The 22,238-nt window shown below is 44.9% G+C and overlaps 2 protein-coding genes across 5 annotated transcripts; both read right to left on the bottom strand.

Annotated features, from left to right (window-relative positions):
• Positions 1-548: 548 nt before the first annotated feature.
• LOC128830077 (uncharacterized) lies at positions 549-2,593 on the bottom strand. 2 transcript variants are annotated; one of them, XR_008443534.1, is made up of 2 exons: positions 1,649-2,593; positions 549-1,145 (listed from the first exon to the last, which is right to left on the bottom strand). XR_008443534.1 is itself a non-coding variant. In XM_054015764.1 (2 exons), the coding sequence occupies exons 1-2, from the start codon at positions 2,142-2,144 to the stop codon at positions 553-555; spliced, it is 609 nt and encodes a 202-aa protein (XP_053871739.1). In that variant the 5' UTR covers positions 2,145-2,593; the 3' UTR covers positions 549-552. The 2 variants fall into 2 exon arrangements, 1 of the variants encoding a protein (XP_053871739.1); XM_054015764.1 differs by having other exon boundaries at positions 2,129-2,593.
• A 3,171-nt stretch (positions 2,594-5,764) lies between these two features.
• DDIAS (DNA damage induced apoptosis suppressor) lies at positions 5,765-22,044 on the bottom strand. 3 transcript variants are annotated; one of them, XM_054015760.1, is made up of 5 exons: positions 21,895-22,044; positions 16,461-16,589; positions 15,029-15,190; positions 11,298-11,415; positions 5,765-8,584 (listed from the first exon to the last, which is right to left on the bottom strand). In XM_054015760.1, exons 2-5 carry the CDS (start codon positions 16,571-16,573, stop codon positions 6,056-6,058), a joined length of 2,922 nt encoding a protein of 973 aa, XP_053871735.1. In that variant the 5' UTR covers positions 16,574-16,589; positions 21,895-22,044; the 3' UTR covers positions 5,765-6,055. The 3 variants fall into 3 exon arrangements, with proteins under 3 accessions (XP_053871735.1, XP_053871736.1, XP_053871734.1); XM_054015761.1 differs by lacking the exon at positions 21,895-22,044 and adding an exon at positions 21,836-21,865; XM_054015759.1 differs by lacking the exon at positions 21,895-22,044 and adding an exon at positions 21,757-21,840.
• Between the last annotated feature and the right edge of the window lie 194 nt (positions 22,045-22,238).

Genomic DNA, 22,238 nt, shown 5'->3' on the forward strand with positions numbered 1-22,238 from the left:
TGGGCTGTTTGAACAGCTGCAGGAAAGGACTTACTTCCCAGACCAGAAAATTACTGTTGGGGTTGTTGAAATGCCTATAGTTATCCTTGGGGACCCAGCCTACCCCTTAATGCCATGGCTCATGAAGCCGTACACAGGCACCCTGGACAGTAGTAAGGAGCAGTTCAACTATAGGCTGAGCAAGTGCAGAATGGTGGTAGAATGTGCTTTTGGACATTTGAAAGCACGCTAGTGCAGTTTACTGACTCGGTTAGATCTCAGCACAACCAATATTCCAATTGTAATTGCTGCTTCTTGTGAACTCCACAATATCTGTGAGAGTAAGGGGGAGACATTTATGGCGGGGTGGGAGGTTGAGGCAACTTGCCTGGCAGCCAATTTCGCACAGCCAGACAACAGGGCAATTAGAAGAGCGCAGCAGAGTGCGCTGCACAGCAGAGAATCTTTGAAAGCCAGTTTCATGACTGGCCAGGGTACTTGTGTTTGTTTCTCCTGAAGTTATCCGCCCCTATATATATATATATATATGAAAGGAAATAAAGTCAAAATTGTTTAAAAACTGTTCTTTATTATTTGTTGCACAACACACTCAGAGAAATCAGAAGGTAGACTGGGGGAGGGGGCGTATTGGGTTAGGGGGGTGGAGAAGGAGGGAAGGACAAGTCCAGAAACCAAATCAAAAGTTCGCATATGCCAGCTTTCTGCTGCTTGGGCGATCCTCTGGGGTGGAGTGTGTGGTCCCTGTAGCCTCCCCCCTCGTGTTCTTGGGCATCTGGGTGAGGAGGCTATGAAACTTGGGGAGGACGGAGGGTGGGTATACAGGGGCTGCAGCAGCAGTCTGTGGTCTTGCTGCCTTTCCCACATTAGATCCACCATACAGCAGAGCATGTCAGTTTGTTTCCCCATGAGCTTGACCATAGCGTCCTGCCTGCTCTCATCGCACACATCCCTCCTCTCTTCGTGTTCCTGTAATGCTTTACGGGACTCCGCTATTGTTTGCCTCCACGCATTCAGCTTGGCCCTATCAGTGCGGGAGGACTGCATGAGCTCGGCGAACATGTCGTCCTGAGTTTGTTTTTTCCGCCTTCTAATCTGGCCCAGCCTCTGGGACGGAGTAGATAGGGGCCACGTTGAAACATTTGCACCTGTGGGAGGAGAAAAAGGGAGGGTAATATTTTAAAAGATAAATTTCAGAGAAGAAAGGGGTCACTCCTCGGTAAACAGGAAATTCATAGCACACAGCACATGTTCTTTCTGTACAAGTTAGCGTTTTGCCTCTTATACTGAAGTGCCAGACACTTTGGTGTGACTAAGCCATCACACGGCTGGGCAACAGAATTCAGCTTGCAGGCAGCTAGGGGCACGCAGGTTCTGCTTCTTCTACATTCACTTCAATGCTTTCAAACTGCTGGGCCCCCTTTCCCATAACAAGCAATGCCTGGTGGATTTGCCATATAAAAGGAGGGCCTGCGGGCTCTCTGAGATGATCGTTTCACACAACACAACACCCCCCCCACACACACACACTGTGTGGCTTCAATGAGGGTCTGAGCAGGGATGAGCCCTTTAAACTAAACCCGAACAGCCCAGCGCAGCTGGGTTTCCCCTCTGCCCCCCACTGCGTGGCTCCGATCAGGCTCTCACTCACCAGAAGTACCTCCTCCAGAGTCATGGTCCGGGAGCCCGCCTTGGGAGTTGGGAGGGAGGCTATTGGCGCCAGCGTTAAGAATAGTTCCTGGCTAGGGAGGAAAATGGATTCCCCACTTGCCCCCTGTGCACTGTCCTCCTCCTCCAATGACTCTTCCTCCTCACTCTGTGCAACTCCCCCCTTGCAGGTGTCCATAGACAGTGGTGGGGTAATGGTGGCATCACCCCCATTATTTGCATGCAGCTCACGATAGAAGCAGAATGTATGGGGCTATGACCCAGAGCACCCATTTGTCTCCCTGGCTTTTTGGTACACTTGCCTGAGCTCCTTGATTTTTGTACGACACTGCTCTATGTCCCTGGAGTAGCCTCTTTCCAACATGGCCCTGGAGACTTTAGCGTACATATTTGCGTTCCTTTTTTTGGAACGTAGTTCTGCCATAACAGATTTGTCTCCCCAACATGCAATGAGATCCAGTACCTCCCATTCGGACCATGCTGGAGCTTGTCTGAAAATCCAGGACTGTGCGATCTCTTGTGATGGTGGACTCCGCATGGTCGCCTGTGATGGTGGACTGTGCTGATGGTCACCTGTGCTGATGGTGACCAAAAAGGAAATGAAATTAAAAAGTTCCCAGGGCTTTTCCTGCCCACCTGGCTAGTGCATCGGAGTTGGGGCGTTGTCCAGAGCGGTCACAAGGGAGCATTCTGGGATAGCTCCCGGAGGCCAATAACGTCAAATTGCGTCCACAATACCTTTAACCCAGGATTGCAAGCTCGATTTAAGTGCTACTCCACTTGCCGAGGTGGAGTACAGAAAGCGGATTAAAGAGCCCTTTAAATCGAAAAAAAACATTTGGTCGTATGGACGGAATTTTTTTTTTTTAAATTAACTCAGCTAATTCTGAAATAACAGACTAGTGTAGACCAGGCCTTAGTGACTCCTGCTTGGTGGGGGGGGGGGGGAGGGGAGAGGGAGGAGGAGGGAGGCTAGAGCCAGTCTTGGCCCCCCTCTCTATATTTGCATGGATGATAAAAGGGCTGTGTGAAGGGCACCAGAACTGGACTGTGTAACAGCAGGGGGTGCGGAGCACTCCAGGCTGGTTCAGCAGCATGCAGAATGGGGGTTCCTTACCCACACTGTACAGCTGTCTTTCAGCAGGGCTGCTCCTGCTGCATGAGGTAGCAAATGCTTTGAGAGTGGGATGCGTCTCCCTGCTGCCTGGGGGTGACAAATCCTTGTGCAACCTTCTGCCAGCAGCTAGGGTTCAGTTGCTGCACAGGGCAGCAGCATTATGTTTTTAGGCAGTCTCTTCTGCGACAGGCCTCACAACCCAGCTGAGACAGCCAGCAACTCAGCAGTGCGCAGAGCACCCCAGGAAGAAAAAGGGACCAAGTGAGGCAGGGACTAGAAACCATCATGATAGGGTCATAAGAGTAAAACCAATCAATCTTTCCCCTCCCCTCCCCTCCCTGAAGGGCTCTCAGTTTAATTCATTAACATGAGACACTCAGATCTCTACATAAGAGGTGCCAGGGAATTTCTTTATAAATGAATGGCTTGCATGCAAGTGGAAAGGGTGGGGGTTTAGGGCAAGTACTTGCTTTATCTACGCTTTGCACTGGTGTGCAATTTATTTATTTAAGCTTTTTGCTGTTGGGCTCTGCATTGTTACCCTCACCTTTTACATTTAGCTAAACGCCATGGAAGATTAGGCCTTGCCTTGTGAGTTCTGCCATCCAGCAGATGTGTTGCAATTAGCCATTCCTAAGACTTGCTGCCAATACGTGGCAAAATCTCACACTCCCGTAGCTTTGGATTCTACAGGTCAGCTGCTGCAGAGCAAGACATAAGGGCCAAATTTTCCTCTATTAAGAGAGGCAAAACCCTGCTGACATCAATTGCATTGTAGCTGTGAAATGGGATGGTCTGTAATGTATATTTGCATCACAGTTCCCCAGTCGTGCAGACCCTGGTCTTTGGCTACTGTTCTAAACTAGCATGGACATTGTATCCTTATGTAGATGTTTTCCCATAATGAACATCATGTAAGAACATTACAACTGGAATGGAGAAGTCTCTGAAGCTGAACTGTTTATTTCTGTGCCAGCTGGATACTTGCCTTACAGTAAGTGTGCGTCTATCTTCTACATACAATAGCCATGCTAATATGTATTTCTAGGCATCCAAGCCTGATAGTCACACCCAACTGCACTGAGTGGCTGATGATGCGTAGATGCCAGCTGGCAAATAGGACTTAATCAAATATGCTAAACAACTTGTGAGGTGGCTCAGTGTGAATAGACAACATGGACACAAGTGCAGACAGTCAAAACTCAGTATCGCACCCTCATCTGCAGATGAGAATTGCACTAGCATGACTGAACCAGCACAAAGCATCCACACTACCCTGCCTCCTTCTGGTACTCCAACTGCAGCATGTCCCTTCCCCTTCCATCCCTGCCCCAAGTGCTGCAAGGCCTCGGGGCTGGTGCATCTGTCCCACAGGGAAAGGCACTGTTCTCTGCTGCAGGGGCACACCATCTATGGCTTTTACATCTCTGTACCTGCTCACGTTATTGGTGTGTTCCACTCACTGGGTGTTTTGAATAATTCTGTCTTGTGCATACAGCATGAGGGGCAGAGATTACACTTGTGCAGTGTGGAGAATCACTAGATACTTACTCACAAGACAGCTGGTTGGACAGCTGCCCAGAACCTGTGATGAAGATCACCAGTTTTTAGGTGGCACTGTTCAAGTAGGTAAAGAACTTCATTTTTTTTTTCTGTTCACTTAAGTTTTTTTTTAAATTCTATTTTGTGCTTTATGGTGTAGCTGAGCCTATGTGTTTTCTTCCTCTCAGACCTCTGTCTAGGATCCACAAATGGGATAGGGCTGGCAGAACATTCCTGTAGGCCCCTCAATGTGGCCCAGCCAGTTTCCCTTCACCACCTAGTGGTGTAGGACCCCCAGAAGTGGGAAGAACTCTTGTTCAGTGTCAGAGTGCCACAGTGAGTAGTAGAAGGTCGAGAGGAAAGATGGTCTGTCGGGGGTTAAGATTCTGCTCTGGAACTGAGGCAATCTGGGTTCTATGTCTGTCTGTCTACCACAGACTTCCGGCAAGTCGCTGAACCTCTGTGTCTCACTACCTGCACGTACAGATGGAGAATGACTCTGGCTCTGCCTCCTGGGCTGCTGAAGATCAGACTGTGAATGGGTATGAGGTCCTCACCTTGTACATGACAGAGCACAACTGAAAAGTTTTTTTTAAAGTGGATTTGTTTGGGGATATTACAGAGCCTTGGTACGTGTCCACTAACGGCTTTTCTTTTGGCTTTCGGAAACACTGCAGTGCCAATACAGTCAGCTCCTAAGAAGGAGGAAGCACCTTCTGCTAACTGAGTGACCCTTCTCGCCAATTACAGAGAAACAGCGAGGGGCTTCAAAGTCTTTGGGTAGGAGATGAGTGGCTACAATGTGGGAGCCATGAGGTAGGGTAGAGAAATGGGGGAGAGATTTTTCAGAGCTCCAGAGGGCAGATGGAATTTCCATGCTGAAAATAAAGGAAAGCTGCTGTTCAGGCAGATTTGGAACAGGAATCGATCTGCATTTACACACTGCTTTCAAGTAGCTCTCAGTGGCTGAGTTTTCTTTTGCAGATTGAAAAATCTAAGGCTCAGAGACAGTGGATGTCTTGGAGCCCATTCCACTAGCCCCTGAAATAATGAAAAGTCTCCTACTGACTCGGGACTGGATATGGTTCCTGGTGCCAAGACAGGTGCATTAGAAATATCATAATGACCTCCCTCACAGACAAAGCTAAATGGGTAGCAGAGATGGAACTGAATGCAGGTCATCTGATGCCTAGTTCCAGTCACAGGACCTAATGTTTTAGAATGGAATTTCTTCCCTCCTGTGACTTATTTCCTAACAGGTCCTAAAACAGCAAAGTCAGCCTTCCACAAAAGGATTTCACTGAAAGCAGAATCCAGGGCCTGTGTTTTGAACAAAGCAGGAGAATGGTGCATTCCTAGGGCTCTCTCTGGGGAGGATACAATTATTGGCTAGACAGGCCTTTGCTTGAATAGGCTTGAAAAGTAAGGTTGCATAGCCTATTAATGTTAAACTTTTATTTCACTTTTTTTAGCTTAGTCATTTCATCCACAATAAAATAACGTGACAGCAGGGTTCTGTGTGCCCCAACCTCGGTGCAGGACAAAAGGCTTTGCAGCTAGGCATAATTCATCTTAAACGAGACAGATGCTGAGAGACATATGAATAATTAAACTTTTTAAAAACGTCCCTTTTCCTTCTCCGGTAATGCTGGTGCACTCTTCCAAAAATTAAACAAGATGAGGTAGAGTCATGTTTCAAGATGAGGCTTTTTCCCCCCAAAAGCCACATACTTAGAAATAGTATTTTTCTGTAAACAGTTCAGGAGACCAGCTAACTGCCTCATCCAGGCCACCCACCAAATAAGTTGCACATGAATGGCTCTTCTGGGTTTCTGAGCAGGCACAAGTGCCAGTGACTGCATCTTTTAGAAGCAAGGCCGTAGCAGCATTTGCAGGTAGAGGAGTTGTTGGAATTTCAGCTCTATTCATAGGATTTAATTTTCTGCTTCTTAAACATGTATCAGTTCTTGGCTTTCCACTGTTGGCTTTGTTTTCAGAAATCGTTTTTTTGTCAATGGGTTTGCAGATAGCTGGGCTCCTGGCTTGCAATCCAACTGTTTTTAAATTAGAAAATGCAACTGGCTGTAACAATTTTGTTGCTGATGGAGGGATCCATTCTTTAGAATCATTCTCTGGCACCTCACTGTTGATAAACGACTCTTGTGAAACAGACTTATTGATGGCTGTGTTACTTGATCTTTTGTGTTTCAGGAACTTGCTGGTAAGCTGTCTTAATAAAGTATTTTTAAAAGAAGGCCTAGACTGTTTACATTTGCAGTGGATTTTAGTAGGACTTTTAGATGTCAATTTAGGGAGAACTGATTCTCTCCCCCTCTGGGATCTGAATTTTTGAAGAGGTCTTGCAACAGGAGTTGACTGTGAATAAGGAACAAAGTTCTGGGTATCTACCAGATCAAGTTCTGAATCATAAAGTGAGTAACTTATGGGTGTACTGTGTTTACCAAAAGGAGGTGGTAAACTAAGTGAGGATCTGCACTCAGAAGAGCTGCAGCCAACATCTAATGGACTACACACTAATTCAGATGCTGTGTACTTTTCAGTCAAAACATCTTCCTGTGCTGAAGAGTTGTGAGACTTATTTGAAAATTCGACCATGGTTTCTATCTCTCTGGCACTAGCATCAAAGAGGTCAGCAGAAGCATTGTAGCTGCTTTTGGAGTGATTGGAGTTGTTCTGTAGCACGTCATTCTGGTTTATAGCTCTAATAGTATTTTCTTGCAATTCAGTTAATGGTTCTAATTCTCTCTTACACATATTTTTAGCTTTGTAGGGAGCTGCTGAATCACAGCCCAGTTCCTGAGAGCTTGTAAGATCAGTTCTTAGGTTTGGTGGATAACTACAATTTTCTTTATTTTCCCAATTGGCTACACAGCAATCATACAGAGAATGTAAATGGGCAGGTTTCTCTCTCTTTTGTAAATACGAGATTTCTGCATCTTTCATAGTACACTGAAGGTTGGTGAAAGAATGGGCATTGTTTGAAATATTAACATTTGCTTTCTCAGATTGCAGAAAACTGCCCGCTAGCAGAGGTGGGTCAGGTATAAAGTCAGACTCTCTGCCTCCCTTAGTAGTTGTAGATAAAATGCTGTACAAAGGCTCACATTGTGATACTTGGCCATTTATGGGAGTGAGGTTTGATCGATGGCAGGAGAGAATATGCTCTTTGCAAGTATTCACATTCTCTGCTAGTTGTGGGGACCTCCCTGTTGTGGTGGTTGATTTGCAGGCAGTATGTACAATGCCTTGCCTACAAGATGTTTTGCTATGATTTTCATCCAACTCACTTCTTTCACGAAGGGAACATTTATGAGCATTGAGACCTACTGGGGATATGGTGCTCTTGTTGTTTTCAATTCTGGCTATGAAATCATTTAGACTTTCAGAGAATGGCAGCTCGTCCCAAATCATAGGGTCATCCTGAGACGTTCCAGCTGCACTTCCATGATTAGGAGACACTGCTGAGGAGCAAAATGAATCATCTTTTCTCTGGCAAAGCAAGGAGTTCCAAGATTTTTCTTGAAAGTAATCATGTTTGCTGATAATCTCTAGGCAAGAGTATTTTACCCCCAAATCCAATGGGCTTTGTAACAAGCTGGAGCTGTTCCTGTCAGGTGACCATTCTCTCTTTAAAGAAGAGAAGCTCTCTAGTTTTTCAGTCACAGTGATTGTGTTTGACCTACTGGATAGTGAACTAAATTCATTATCTTCCTGTTCATTTCTCTCATTCACCGAGTTACAGAGCTGCAAATCTTGAATGGTTTGGTTGCTGGGACTTAAGCTGCATAGTTCTGCAGAGAAACCCCTCTCCTGTAGTTTACACTGTTCACCAGCAGCCTTGCCCAGTTCTAAAGATGAAAAATCTTCTGTTGTTACCCAATCAACAGATGAAGAAGTCAGGCCAAAGGACTGCTGCCAGGGTCCTGAAAAACTCTCTCGGCCACTTGACTGAACAAAACATGAGTTGCTGCCAGAGCTACACAAGCTGCTGAGCTCACTGCTAGGCTGATCTATTGCAATGAAAGGACAATCGGGTCGCTGTGAGCTACTGCGACTGCTCCTGAAATTAGCAGATTGCAGGAGCCGATGGAAGTAGCTGATAACAGTAAAGCCGGCAACAGCAGTGTTTGGCAGGAAGATCTGGCAGGCTGTAAGATCTCTTGTAAGTCTATTAATTCTGGAGCAGTTTGGCAAAGTGCTGTCAGAAACAGAGTGCCCTCCATCATGGTTTTCAGAACTCTGCAAAAAGAATTCATTAAGTTTATTAGTGTAATGATTTGTCTGGATACAGAGGAAAATTTTATGGGGACAGAGCAAGAAAGGTCCAAACAAGTCCAGTCCACAGTTCATTTTAAAGACCTTCTCTTTTCATCAGGATCTTTGGGAAAGGGAGAAAAACCTGCTGTCTCACAGCAGCACACCCTAGCAAATGAGTGCTACTGAAGGCTATAAAGGACATCCCACCCAGAAGGCCTTTATGGCAATGATATGAAGAATTTTCAGAGTGCTTGGTGAAAACTCAGTAGGAATTCTGAGTGGAAAAGACAACACTTGGGCAGAAGAAAAACTACTTCACTAGAGAAGGCCACCTTGTGAGGAGGGACGTACTGCATAACTGACTAGGTGGCCACTAGACAGCAGATACCTTCTTTTGAACTATGACATACTGAGCAATGCTCAAAGCTGGGCACCCTGATACCCAGGGGTATGGATGGGAGAGGAATATTACCTGGACCCCCTCAGTTAGGTCTAGATAGTGCTGGAGCTGAATGGCCAGATTATCAGAGGCGCCTCACGTGGAACTCCATTTGCACCCCCGTTTATCACTCACTGGATGGAAACTGCAGGTTGAAATTTAGAGGCATTCTTGGAAAAAGAAAGGCATAAAGCATGTAGCTCATGGAGTGATTAAAACACCTGTAGTGTCTAGAGGAAATGCCACAGCTGAGCAACTGCCCAAATTATAGCTACCTGCAAGTACTTTGTGTCAGAAAACCCAGACTCTGCAGTTCTGCGTGTGGTGTTTAAGACCACAATTGAGAGGGAGGAGATATGGTTTAGAAGAAAGTAGTATGTGTATGTATGTACTGGTGGAAGGTACAGATTGCAGAATGATTCACAGATTCCAAGGCCAGAAGGGACCATTATGATCATCTAGTCTCAGTTCTCCTGAGAACTTCCTCAAAATAATTCTTAGAGCAGATATTTTAGAAAAACATCTAATCTTGGATGGTCAGTGATGGAGAATCCACCATGACTCTTGGTAAGTTGTTCCAATGGTTAATTACCCTCACTGTTAAAAATACATGCCTATTTCCAGTCCGAATTTGTGCTGCTTGGTAGATTGAAGAGTCCATTATTAAATGGTTTGTTCCCCATGTAGCTACTTACAGGCTAGGGTAATCCCTTTGTATTTGAGTCTTAGTTTTAACACTGCAGAGTCTAATACTGGTGTTTTGAGCTGGGAGCGTGTATAGTTATGTATACACCTGTACACAACTATACCCAGTCAGACACGCAAACATTTGAGTAATCCTTACAATGAGTAGCCTCATTTCCATCAAAAGGACTGTTCAGGTGCATAAAGAGTACTCACATGTATAAGGGCAGGAGAACTGGAACCTTAGTGAATAGCTACTCTCACATAAAGCTGCTCTCCCAACTTCCAGTATTCAGATACCAGGGAGACAGGTGCACTAGAAATACACAGGTCACATAGAATTCCCATCACATCTGTGGGAGTGGGAGCTAACCAGTATCTCTCAGGATTTAGTCCAGACATTTCAGTCTAGAGATTAACAAAACCTGAGATTACAAAGATATAAAACGTTTAAAATGAAAGTTTAAAATAAAAAATATAACCAACACCTCGGAGGTTTCTATTGAGCTATCAGTTTCTAGTAGTGTCTTCAGATCTGTGGAAATCTCTAAAACTCAAATGCATGAAGGTCTGTGAGTGCAGATGCTAAACTGTAGCAATTATAATAATATGTTTAACACTTTTCATCTTGCAGTGTCCGAATATTAAACAAAAAACAAAACAAAACCCCAAACAAACACATGAGACATTTGGAGAGAGAGAGAGAGAAAGTTACACTATAGTCCAGGGGTTAGGGCACCCACTTGGGAGGTGGCAGACCTCAAGTCCAGTCTCCTGGCTCCAATGACTAAAATATTTATTCAAAGTGGACTAGCTTCATCAGGAGAGACTGAGATATATATCTCATGGCCAAGTGGTTAGAGCACTCTCCTGAGAGGTGTGGGAGACGTCTGTTCAAATCCTCTCTCCCCATTAGGCAGGAAGGGAATTGAACCTGGGTCTCCTACATCCTGGGAGAGTGCTCTAGCCACTCGACTAAGAGTTACAATGGTGGGTACCTCCTGGCAAGTTTTGAATGGGGCCCGATTCAGTAGGCTTGCTCTGAGCATGCCCATTGGATCAGACCCCACAGGCGAGATAGTTCTCCCAGTTCGTGGATTGTACTGGGGCTTAGGCGAGAGATAGACATCTGAATGCCTAGAGGGAGGGAACAATGCATGTGGCCAGAGGCAGAAATTTAGGTGTCAAGGGAACCTTACCCTGAAAATTCAGGTGCCAAGTGGCCTAAGGTCCTACAGATAACAGCCGAGCGGGGGTTTTGTGGATGGCAGTGGTGCATAATGTAGATGCCTAAATCTGGGGTTTAGGCTGCTAAGTACCTTTGCGGATCTGGGCCTTACTCAATTACATGGGAAGTTAGTAGCAGAACTGAGAGTGGCACACAGGTCTGATTCCTCATCTTGTGGCCTAGCCCCACTGCCTTCTTTGCTGGATATTTCAGGCCCCAGAAGACATCATACATGCTGTTCTGTTACTGTCAGTGTGGGAACAGGATATATTAGACTCTCAAGACTGCTTAGTAAAATTCGCACGATTCAACTGGAAGCTAATGGATCAAATGTGGAAAGTTACCTTCACTCCAAATATAAATCTTTTCCCAATGAAACAAGTTTTGACTGCTTGAATTAACACACGTGGAGATGCATCTCTGTCCAGCTCTCCTGATACTTGGTTAAAATCTTGAATATACCTTCAATTAAGAAAGTTAAATGTTAAGTATTGACATGGGGCAGAGAAAGCTTTACGTAGTATTTAAATTGTAATGATTAGGGCACCCACACTAAAGATGGGGTATTGGGTTAGGTTTTTGAGCTACACATAGAATGAAAAGATGAAATCAGAGTAGGAAGTTAGCGGTGACAAAGCAGTGATCTGCAGAGAATCAACTTAACTATCTGTCATTTCCAGATTATTCAGAAGAGAAGTAAGGACACACATACAACTGGAAAAAAAAAAAATCAAGTAGGGAAATAATGGAGTAAGCAGAATCAGACAACTACATAATTTGCTCTAGAACTGGCCTGTACACAATTTTTACAGTAGTATAAGTATTTCTGTTAAGGGTGTGTTTTTATTGATAGTTAGATCGGTACCACCCACTGTATGGATGCAGTTATACTGGTATAAAGGTGACATACCAGAGTAACTTGTTCCCCTTCTGGTACGGGAATAGCTATACTGGTATTAAGCACACTTATAACAATATAACTTTGTCCACACTAAGAGGGGGTGAGAGTTCTGCCATTTCAGGTATAACAATATAGTAAGAGCAGTACAATGTTCTATTGTAGACAAGGCCAAAAATTAAAGCTAGCACCAAGTTTGAAGTATAGCAATAAATTCACACCACACTGGGTGGATTTTTTTTAAAAATGAAGTATTAACTATACATTCTTCTGCTACAAAGTAATAAAAATGTACAGAAGCATGTGTGCACACAGACTGAGCCCTGGTCTACACTACAAACTTGTCGGTATAACTATGTTGCTCAGGGGATTTTCCACACCCCTAAGTGATATAGTTATATCAACTTAACCCCTAGTATAGACAGTGCTATGTTGATGGGAGCGCTTCTCCTGTCAACATAACCATCGCCTCTCGGGGAGGTGGAGTACCTACGCCAGTAGTTCTCAAACTTTTGTACTGTTGACCCCTTTCACATAGCAAGCCTCTAAGAGCGACCCCCTTTATACATTAAAAACACTTTTTTATATATTTAACACCATTATAAATGCTGGATGCAAAGTGGGGTTTGGGGTGGAGGCTGACAGCTCATGACCCCCCCATGTAATAACATTGTGACCCCCAGGGGGTCAACCCCCAGTTTGAGAACCCCTGACCGATGCCAATTGGAGAAGTTCTTCCGTTGGCGTAATAAGTGCCATTGCGGCACTGTCAGTGTAGACAAGCCCTGAGATGCTATACACTCCCAATTCATATCATCTACTGCTGATAAAGGAACTAGAAAACATGGAATTGGAGCATGAGAATGTCAGTTGGTAAGAAGATGGTACCACATATTACTCTAATGATGGTGCCTGCCTGATGGACAGGTTATTCCTGGTGGAATTCTGTGCCAAAAATTAAAAATGCTGTGCACAATATTTTAAAATATGCTGAATTTTGCATACTTTTATTTGGCAAAACACAATATAATCACACCAGTTTCAATTATTTTTGGTCATTTATTTCCAAATACCTGTCAGCAAGTATGTCTGTAACAATACAGACAACAAAAAAGATTCAGGAAATGTTTTTTGACAAATAGATTCCTTACTAGGCATATTAATACAGAACTCTGAGTAATAATTCATTTAAACTACAGTACAGAACCATTTTCCCAACACCCCTCAGAAACAGTGCAAAGGTTTGTGGGAGTCAGAGGTAAAGGAGGAGCTGAAGTAGAGGGAAGTAAATTGCTGCGAAGGAGCTTGGGTGTGAACTTGGAGGGTTGTTGAGTATGGGTGGGAAAAGTATGGAACAGATTTTTTGGGGGGGGCAGGAAGGAATTGTTAGGGCGCTTCCCCATGCAGACCCCTAGCCTCTTCCATTCAATCAGGCACATCTGCCCCTGCCCCCCATGTGTCTTTCTGCCCCCACCCAGCCACTCCTCTGTCCCCATGTGTCTACACCTCCCTCCCCACTATGGCCTTGTGCCGCCACTCCTGTTCAGCCCCTGCCCCAGTCTGTCCTCCCCCACTAGCCCTTATGAGCCCCTTTCTGACTCCCCCTAGCACCTCACGCTGTCTGTCTTCCCATAGCCCGTCTCCTGACCAGGCCTGACAAGCTCTGCGAAGAAGGCAGCTCTCTCTCTTCTCTTGCTGGCCATGAGTTGTAGCTTTGTTCTAGCGCCACAGTGCCCTATGGTGGGCAAAAGGCGGAATTGCAGAAGTTATTTTCTGCTGAGAGCTGCTGCTGTTTTTGCGCCACAGTGCCCTCTCGTGGGCAAAAGGCGGAACGGCAGCAACATTTCAGCAGAACCTTTTTTCTGCGCAAAAAATTAGAAATCTGCGGAGCTTGTTAATTATGCACACGCAGTAGTGCCCAATTCTCCCAGGAGTAACAGGTGCCACATTGGGATAAAAAAAAGAATATTTTCCTAACCATTCAGAATGTAAAACAAAGCAACCTGTCTGTAAGACAATTTCAACTTGTGTGTGAAATTTGAGAGAGGGAGAGGTCAGATGATGGTCTTGAAGCTGATGAACAAGCTGTAAGTATGTTATTAGAGAGTTAGCAAAGGATAATACAAATCAGATGGGTGGGAACGTATTCCCTACCTACAGAAGCTATTAAGGTGGTGTTTGCAGAAATGCTTGGCTTAGGTCCAACTCTGCTCCTACTGATCACATGCATAAAATTCTCGTTTAAGTCAAATCCCACCATAAGATTTTTATAGTGCGGATTTTTTATGGCCAAAGGGTGAAGCTTGTAGGGCTGGTGGTTGAGTTCTCAGTAGCAAGCCTGGGAATTCACTCCTTGCTAAATGCAAACCTGGCCACTTCAGTGAAGAGCTAAGACATTTTCTACCTCAATGTCCAAAACACAAGGTAGTGCAAGAGAGATATGCCCCCAATGAGGCATCTAAATGATGCAGAAAAGTGTGTTTAAGCCAGAAGAAAGCTGTTATTTAGCAACTTGCCATCAGACCAGGAATGGTCACTAATGACAAAGGGATATAAGGGACCAAACTCCAAATGCAATGTGAACCTCACAAAGGGCAGATAATACCTACCTTTAATAGAGATCCTTCAGGTCTCTCTCCTACACGTTGGCAACACTTGTACAGCTGTCATACCAATCAACTGTTAGTGAAATGGAATTGTGAGGTGCACCTCTTTGACAAGATCTTCTCAAATGTTAACACCTGGTTTCCTAGTAGATGGATTAAGTTGCAGGCAGTAGGATTCATGGGATTTGGTCTCTTAGGAAGATCTTTAATGTCTCAACTTAAGGCTTTTTAAAAGTGTCCAGATAATATGGTGATAGGTGCCAAATAAATGCTTATAACAAGTGGATATTTTCCTGAGTTCTCCCTTACAAATAAATCACCATCTACCCAGATCTAATTTTTTACCAGCTTTCTGAGGAATACTGCTCAGATACCAAGTTGGTAAACAGTTCTAAGAAAATATTTAGAGCCACGAATGTAGCCACACACATTGCAGAGCCACGAACATTTAGAGCCACAAATGAAGCCATACCCCCTCTATTCCCACACACCCCTCTCCAGATTCTGCTAGGCTGAGGTTGGGGAGGCAACTACATAATTAAAAAAAAAAAAAAAAAAAGTCATCCTTTACCTCTGCAGACTTCCTGCTGTGACCCCAAAGAATGGCTCTAAAGAGCTTCCAAACACGGTAATGTCAAATAAATCACTAGTGCCAGCAACTTTTAGGGACAGCTTATACCTGTAGTTTGCATCCTTAGCTTCACCTGTGCAGCCACATTTTAGACAGTTAAACCTGGTAAGATAGTAAGAAAAATGAGCACACATTGTTGTTAATTGATGTAGTAAGAATTTCTATCCATCAATAAATACTACCAGCATCATACACCTCGTACCAAATCAGAAATTTAGAGGTTTTTTTTCCCCCTCTCTTATTCTTTGCTCTTTATGGCCCCAATCCTGCAATAAGTTCAACAAAGGCAGATTCCTGTGATCATGCAAAGCCCCATGAACTTCAGTGAAGCTCTTCTACACATTTAGTAAACATAAGCCTAATATACGCTGGGTGGCAGGGTGTTGGGATTACTTTAATTTTTTGGGGGGGGGGGGGTTGACGGATGACTGACTTTACTTTGAAACTCCTAGCACAGCAGTTTTTGTATTTTTTTTTTTTTATTTACTCTAGTACCTAGAGTTTGGATAAATCAAAGAGAGACAACAAAACCCCCTTGGACGTTAGAAATCTCCAACATCTATCTTCTCTCCAATATCTGACACTATGGCGATATCGAGCTTCATAAAGCTGGATGTCTTGATTTAGTATTTACGGAATTCATTGTTTTCATGTGTTTCGGAATCTCAGTGCCCAGGGTTTGACAGCACATCTTGCATCTGAAGAAGTGAGGTTCTTACCCACAAAAGCTTATGCTCCCAATACTTCTGTTAGTCTTAAAGGTGCCACAGGACCCTCTGTTGCTTTTTACAGATTCAGACTAACACGGCTACCCCTCTGATATTTGAGCTCAGTTTTAGTCATGTTAAACTGAAGTTAAGACATCTAGGAGAAAGTGTGTCTATAGATGCATGATTGAGCCCATAGTTCCTACTGGCATAAGAAAGCAGGAACTAGTGAATCTAGACTTCAAGGAACATATGGAAAAGTAAATGTATTATGTGCTCAGTGCCCCATATTCTGCCTCTTTCAACCCCCCCACCCAAAACTCTTCATTGCCATAATGCATACAAAAAACTTGACAACAGTTAAGCTGCTATTGTGCTGAGACCACTGTCATTGACGATCATGAGAATTTTCTCATTGTGCTCCCCTTCTGTCTTTTGTCTCCCCTGCTGTGTCATCTTATAATTACATTTGTAAACTCTTTGGGGCAAGGACTGTTTTTGTATGGGGCCAAGAACAATCGGATCCTGGTCCATGACTAGAGTTCCCAGGCACTAACATAATAGTTTTAAAACAACTTTTTAAAGGCCACTTTATGTATATAGCTCCTAAAGTGTGCTAGGTGCTTTCCAAATGAACAATTAGCAATGCCCCAACCTGGACCTACCTATTAGAATCTAGTATCAGCTTAGAAAAGCAGTTTTGACAAGAAGGATACACAAAGCTGGAGTTTTGGACAGAAATTACAGAGGCAGCTAACAGTCTTCTCCTGCCATTCATGTGTTCGCAGTGGCACCTGAAAAGAGAGAAACACAAAATGATCTGTTGAGATTCTCATTTATGAAATTTTAACCCAAACTTCTTCTTTCCTAAAAATAAAACTTTAGCTTTTTTAAAAAAAGAGTAGTCTGTATCCCGGTTAACTTCAGTATATTATTTACTACTCCTTGTGAAAAAGACGACAAAGGCTACTTGAAGATGTTTTAAAGAGAAACGTTTAATAGTTTTTCAAATGAGTACTGCAAAATACTGTACTGTTTGAGGTGGCATTATAACTATGTTTCATCCCAGCTTTAAAGCACAATTGTCTGAACTCTTTTTATTTAAGCTGGAGTCACAATATGGGGTTAAAAACCTGAGACACCTGCATGATGGTGTCGCATTATTGTGTTTAACTTCAATGATCAGGGGACAGGCGGACGCTGGGCACTCAAGAGGCACTCAGAAAATCACTAGGTTGTCCTTTCAATTGAGAATGAAGACCATAATTCTGCATTTTGATCCAACAGTACAGACCAGCAAAGTGCACCACTAACTCCAATGAGGCACAGGTCTGCCCATGTGGATCTAATACCAGTATGAGGAGCTAAATAGTTTCCTAACTAGTCTTAATTTTCTCTGCAGAATTACCAGCGTACTCTATAGTTTAGGAGTGGGCAAACTTTTTGGCCTGAGGGCCAAATTGGGGAATATAAATTGTACAGCGGGCCATGAATGCTCACAAAATTGGGGTCAGGGTGCGGGCTCTGGGATGGGGCTGGGGTTGAGGAGATTGGGGTGTAGTAGGGTGTTCCGGGCTGGGACGAAGGGGTTTGGAGGGCAGGAAAGGGATCAGGGCTGGGGTAGGGGTGCTGGAAGGGATGCAGGTTCCGGCTGGGGGTGTGGGCTTTGGGGTGGGGCTGGGGATGAGAGGTTTGGGGTGCAGAAGGGTGCTCTGGGCTGGGATCGAGGGGTTTGGAAACCGGGAGTGGGATCAGGGCTGGGGCGGGGGTGTGCAGAGAGGCTCAGGGGGTGCAGGCTCCAAGCGCACTTACCTCAAGCGGCTCCCAGAAGCAGTGGCATGTCCCTTCTCCGGGTCCTACACGGAGGCATGGCCAGGCAGCTCTGCACGCTGCCCCATCCGCAGGCACCGCCCCTGCAGCTCCCATTAGAGCGTGTAGGAGCCAGTGCAAGGTCATGCTGCGGCTTCCGGGAGCCGCGGGGTGCAGCCACCAACCCAGCGCCCCGGCCAGAGTGGGGCCGAGCTGCGCGGTGCAGCTCGCGGGCCGTAGTTCGCCCACCCCTGCTATGGTTAAATCACAGAAGGCACCTCTGTGATAAATCTATATTTCAGGGGATTTTAACTCAAATATCTTTCTTTTGAGCAGACATTTGGCACATGCAGTTTCAGTCTTGTGTTTCACCAAAATTAAAAAATGTAGGTCATCTGGTTTGACTACATACATTTTTGCTCAGGCGCACTTTACTCTCAAAGCTGCTGTTTTCTCGAAGGGTCGTTTAGCCATTCATATATGCTTCTTGCTATGCAGGTTTTTTTAAAATATAAGAATCTATACCACAAGACTGCAATTCTGAAACTGCAGAGCACTCAATCATTTTAGTGAGACAGTCTATTTACAGAAATATTTCTTATGTATTTGACAGCAACAGCTCTGTTTCTTTATTTGTGTGGATCTTTCAAACCACAATGGAGGAGAGAAAAACATGTTTAGGAAAAAGTGATTGTAAAACTAAAGAGTTATCAGAAGGACTCATATAGATGAAGTCCCTCAAACTACTTTTAACATGAAATCAAATCATGTTCAAAAAACAAGTTGAAGTTTCTCTTTAAAATGTTTCATCATGATAAGCATTTTTAATCCAACAGGGCAACACTTGGAATTTTAATGTTGCTTTTGTAAAGCAACCTCCTCAGTATACTGGCATAGAGAGAAAAAGAGCCCTTTTAATCATATGGTGCCATGAACACCTGCTTTGTACCCAGACAAGGGTAAAATTCCAAATTAAAACTTTGTGCCCCCAACTATATTCAAATGTTATCTTCCCTAAGATATATTTGAGGATTTTTTTTTTTTTTTTTTAAAAAGAGCTAGCACCTTATACTGTTTACAGTTTTAATTAAAAAACCTAGCTCTTTTAGTTTTCTTCACCGAATTATCAATTTGTCTCAGCTGTGGGTTACTACATAGTAGAAATATCTTCTACTAATCAGTATGAAAGATGTGGTTCCAAAGCTGTCAAATAGAAGTGGAGGACTTTGTTTAAGGGCCTTATTTAAGATGATGTATAGTTCTTCAGATTGTTAAAGTTCGTAGAATGGAGAATAGAGTGTGAATTTCTGAAACTGACAAACTGAAGTGTTCCTATAACTGACATAAGCATTTGTGCATTCAACCATTTAGGTATCCCCAGTAGCTCCAAAGGTGCCATTTTTAAGCAAACAATTGATAATGGCAATGTTTAGGCACGATTGCTCACAATGAGCAATACCCTTCACACCTTAAATAATCTAATTAAAATCAAAAGGAATATCCAAGGGTATTCTGCTCCACAGAAGAGTAGAACCATCTGGTCTTATGCCTTCAAACCAAGTCACAGAGCTTTACAACTGCATCAGGAGAGGCCATAAAACTTCTGTATGCAAGATTCACGGTCATTGTACCATTCAAACCTATATATCCCTTTTCAAGATACACTAGCCACACCCCTCCCCCCAAAAACTTACAACTTTGAGAAAATGTTTTTAATAATTTCAATGGGAACTGAATTCCCAGATCCTACATTATCCACAGCATTAGCCTATAGCTCCTTCTGGTATGCGTGTGTATGACTTCAAGGGCAGTGTTTGCAGATATCGCTATATTAAAATATTTCAAAAGGATATCTATTTTGTAAATATTTAAGGCAAAGTATCTAAATTGATGACATCTCCTCTGGCCTTGGCCAGATCAGGCAGAGCGTATCTACCATTTTGGAAAAGATAATCAAGATTTGGAACAAGCACGGTTGTCATATTCAGGTTACAAGACTGGTTAACTTTGTTTTTGTTATGCACAGACAACATGTCCAGTGCTATGCAGATATCAAGATGGTCCCAGCCCCAGAGAGTTTAAAGTTTAGAAAATAGACATAGAAAGACAAAATACATTAGGATACCAAATGAGAAGACAGATATTATCCATAGCATTAATGAACCGGAGAAAGATTTGACTGTACACACATTATGTTCCGTAAGTGCTACCAAAACCGCATAACAGTCTTGATTTCAAGAATACACACACAATAGAGCTACAGAACCACACAACAGTACCAAGAAAATAAGTTTGGACATGGAATAAATTCGAGAGTTGACAAAGAATGAGTCTGATTTTGTAACTACTCCAAGTATGAAATTCAGATAGAAATCAATAGGAGTTTCATGCAGAGAAGTTGGAAGAATTGGCACCATGCAGTCAAAACACCCTGTTACCTATGCACTTTCAGTCAGCTAGGAAATAAACACAAATGCACATTCTGAAATGGAGACAGGGTAAGAGGTGGGGTGTAACATTTGTATTTTACAGGTTTTGTTGTTAACGCCTCAGGTGCAGTTTATATAGAAAAACATACAATCCGTATCAGAGGGGTAGCCGTGTTTGTCGCTTTTTACAGATCCAGACTAAGAGTTCTGTGGCACCTTATAGACTAACAGACGTATTGGAGCATAAGCTTTCGTGGGTGAATACCCACTTCGTCAGACGCATGTAGACTACATGCGCCACTGCGACTGACGAAGTGGGTATTCACCCACGAAAGCTTATGCTCCAATACGTCTGTTAGTCTAGAAGGTGCCACAGGACTCTGTCACTTTATACAATCAGTAGTTCAGTTCCTGCATGGTGGAAATATTAAGGCCACTCAGTAATAAGCATGTGAGAGACAGAGTCAGCTTTAGTTGCTATTACCTGAATATCATTTTTGCCTCAGAGTGCTGTGTATCTAAAGGCTTCAGTAAGAATCCCTGTTCTCCAGGTATGTTGTCCCCCCAAACCCTATAAATCAGCGTTTGGTGCCCTCTAGTGGGCCAGTTAATTCCCCCCCCCCTTCAGCCACGAGTTGAAAGTGCCCATGAAGAAAGCAATACACCTGAATCGGAACTTGCAGTACTCCTGCCATTCTAAGCCTGAGACTCCTAAATGGGGCTCACTAGCTGTGCAGTTAACATTTCGGGCATTTTAGACCAATCTGTTCCCCTTAGGGTGACCAGATGTCCCGATTTTATAGGGACAGTCCCGGTTTTGGGGTCTTTTTCTTATATAGGATTCTATTACACCCCACCCCCGTCCCGATTTTTCACACTTGCTGTCTGGTCACCCTCGTTTCAGGGGGGAGGGACAGCTCAGTGGTTTGAGCATTGGCCTGCTAAACCCAGGGTTGTGAGCTCAATCCTTGAGGGGGCCACTTACGGATCTGGGGCAAAATCCGTACTTGGTCCTGCTAGTGAAGGCAGGGGGCTGGACTCAATGACCTTTCAATGGATAGCGCCATTAATTTAATTTATTTTAATTTCCCCTGTTAAACTGAACGCGGATGAGGAAGGCTGATTAGGTCATGCAATGCACGCCCTTCTCGACGCCGCTCATCCCCATTAAGACATAGGGGAACAAGCCACACAGCTAGGCTCTGGCACCTCGGTAGCAACGTGCAGTGCGTCATTCTGACACGCCACCTTCCGTGCTGCCCAGTGCTGTGGCCATACGGACAGTCTCTTTCGCTGCGGGAGATCCGGGCCCAGGAGCGAAGGGGGGGGGGGAGCCCCTTAATCCATGTCTGAGGGGCCGGTCAGTGAACTGATGGGGGGGGGGAGGGTGGAGAGGGAGAGAATTTGGACACAAACATCGTCAGCTCCCGCCCGCGTTCGGCGCCCGCTCCCGCGCTGCGGGGACGGCTCCGCGGGGGGGGGGGGGGGGGCCGGGAGCCCCAGGCGGGAGCTACGCACAGGCAGACACCGCCTGTCCTGAACGCGGGGGCAAGGCCATTGCTGGGGCCCGGCTGGGCGGAGCACAGCCCGGCTGAGGCGGGGCGGCCGCTCCCGGGAGCGGGGACTTGGCGGGCGGAGAAGAGGGGGCGGTCCCGGCGTGGTAACGGCGGGCAGGAGGCGCGAGGCCAGGGACGGGCAGACCGTTGGGGGTTGCTGGACTCACCCAATCGCAGCCCGGCTCAGGGAGCGGGAAGTCCCCCCCCCCCGCCACACTGCTCCCAGCTCCCTCCGCCCGCACACACCTGGCTCGCTTAGCCCGAAGGGGAAATGACGTGACGCGCCCAGGCTCGTTCTCACACACCAATTATCGTGCACAACAGCAGCCCCCTTCGCCTCGACCCCCGGGATAACAGCGCGGAAACGGATCACGTGAGTGAAGCATCCTCAAGGAGCCAATCGCCGCCTCCCAATATCAGACCAGGTAGCCAACCGCTGCTCGTCGCAGAGACCAGTCAAAGAATCATCTGAGCCCCTTCAGGCAGCCAATCACCGCTTCCAAGCGCAACAGCCAATCAGTGGTAGCCATCCCCAGCTTTGCAGCCAATCACTGCAGTCAAGCCAGAGAGACACTCATTGCCCATCCCCGGAAATCCAACCACATCCTGGCATGCCCGGCCCGCCGACCAATCAGAGCCGCAGAGCAGC

Source organism: Malaclemys terrapin, chromosome 1 (genome assembly GCF_027887155.1).
Source record: "Malaclemys terrapin pileata isolate rMalTer1 chromosome 1, rMalTer1.hap1, whole genome shotgun sequence".
NCBI lineage: Eukaryota > Metazoa > Chordata > Testudines > Emydidae > Malaclemys > Malaclemys terrapin.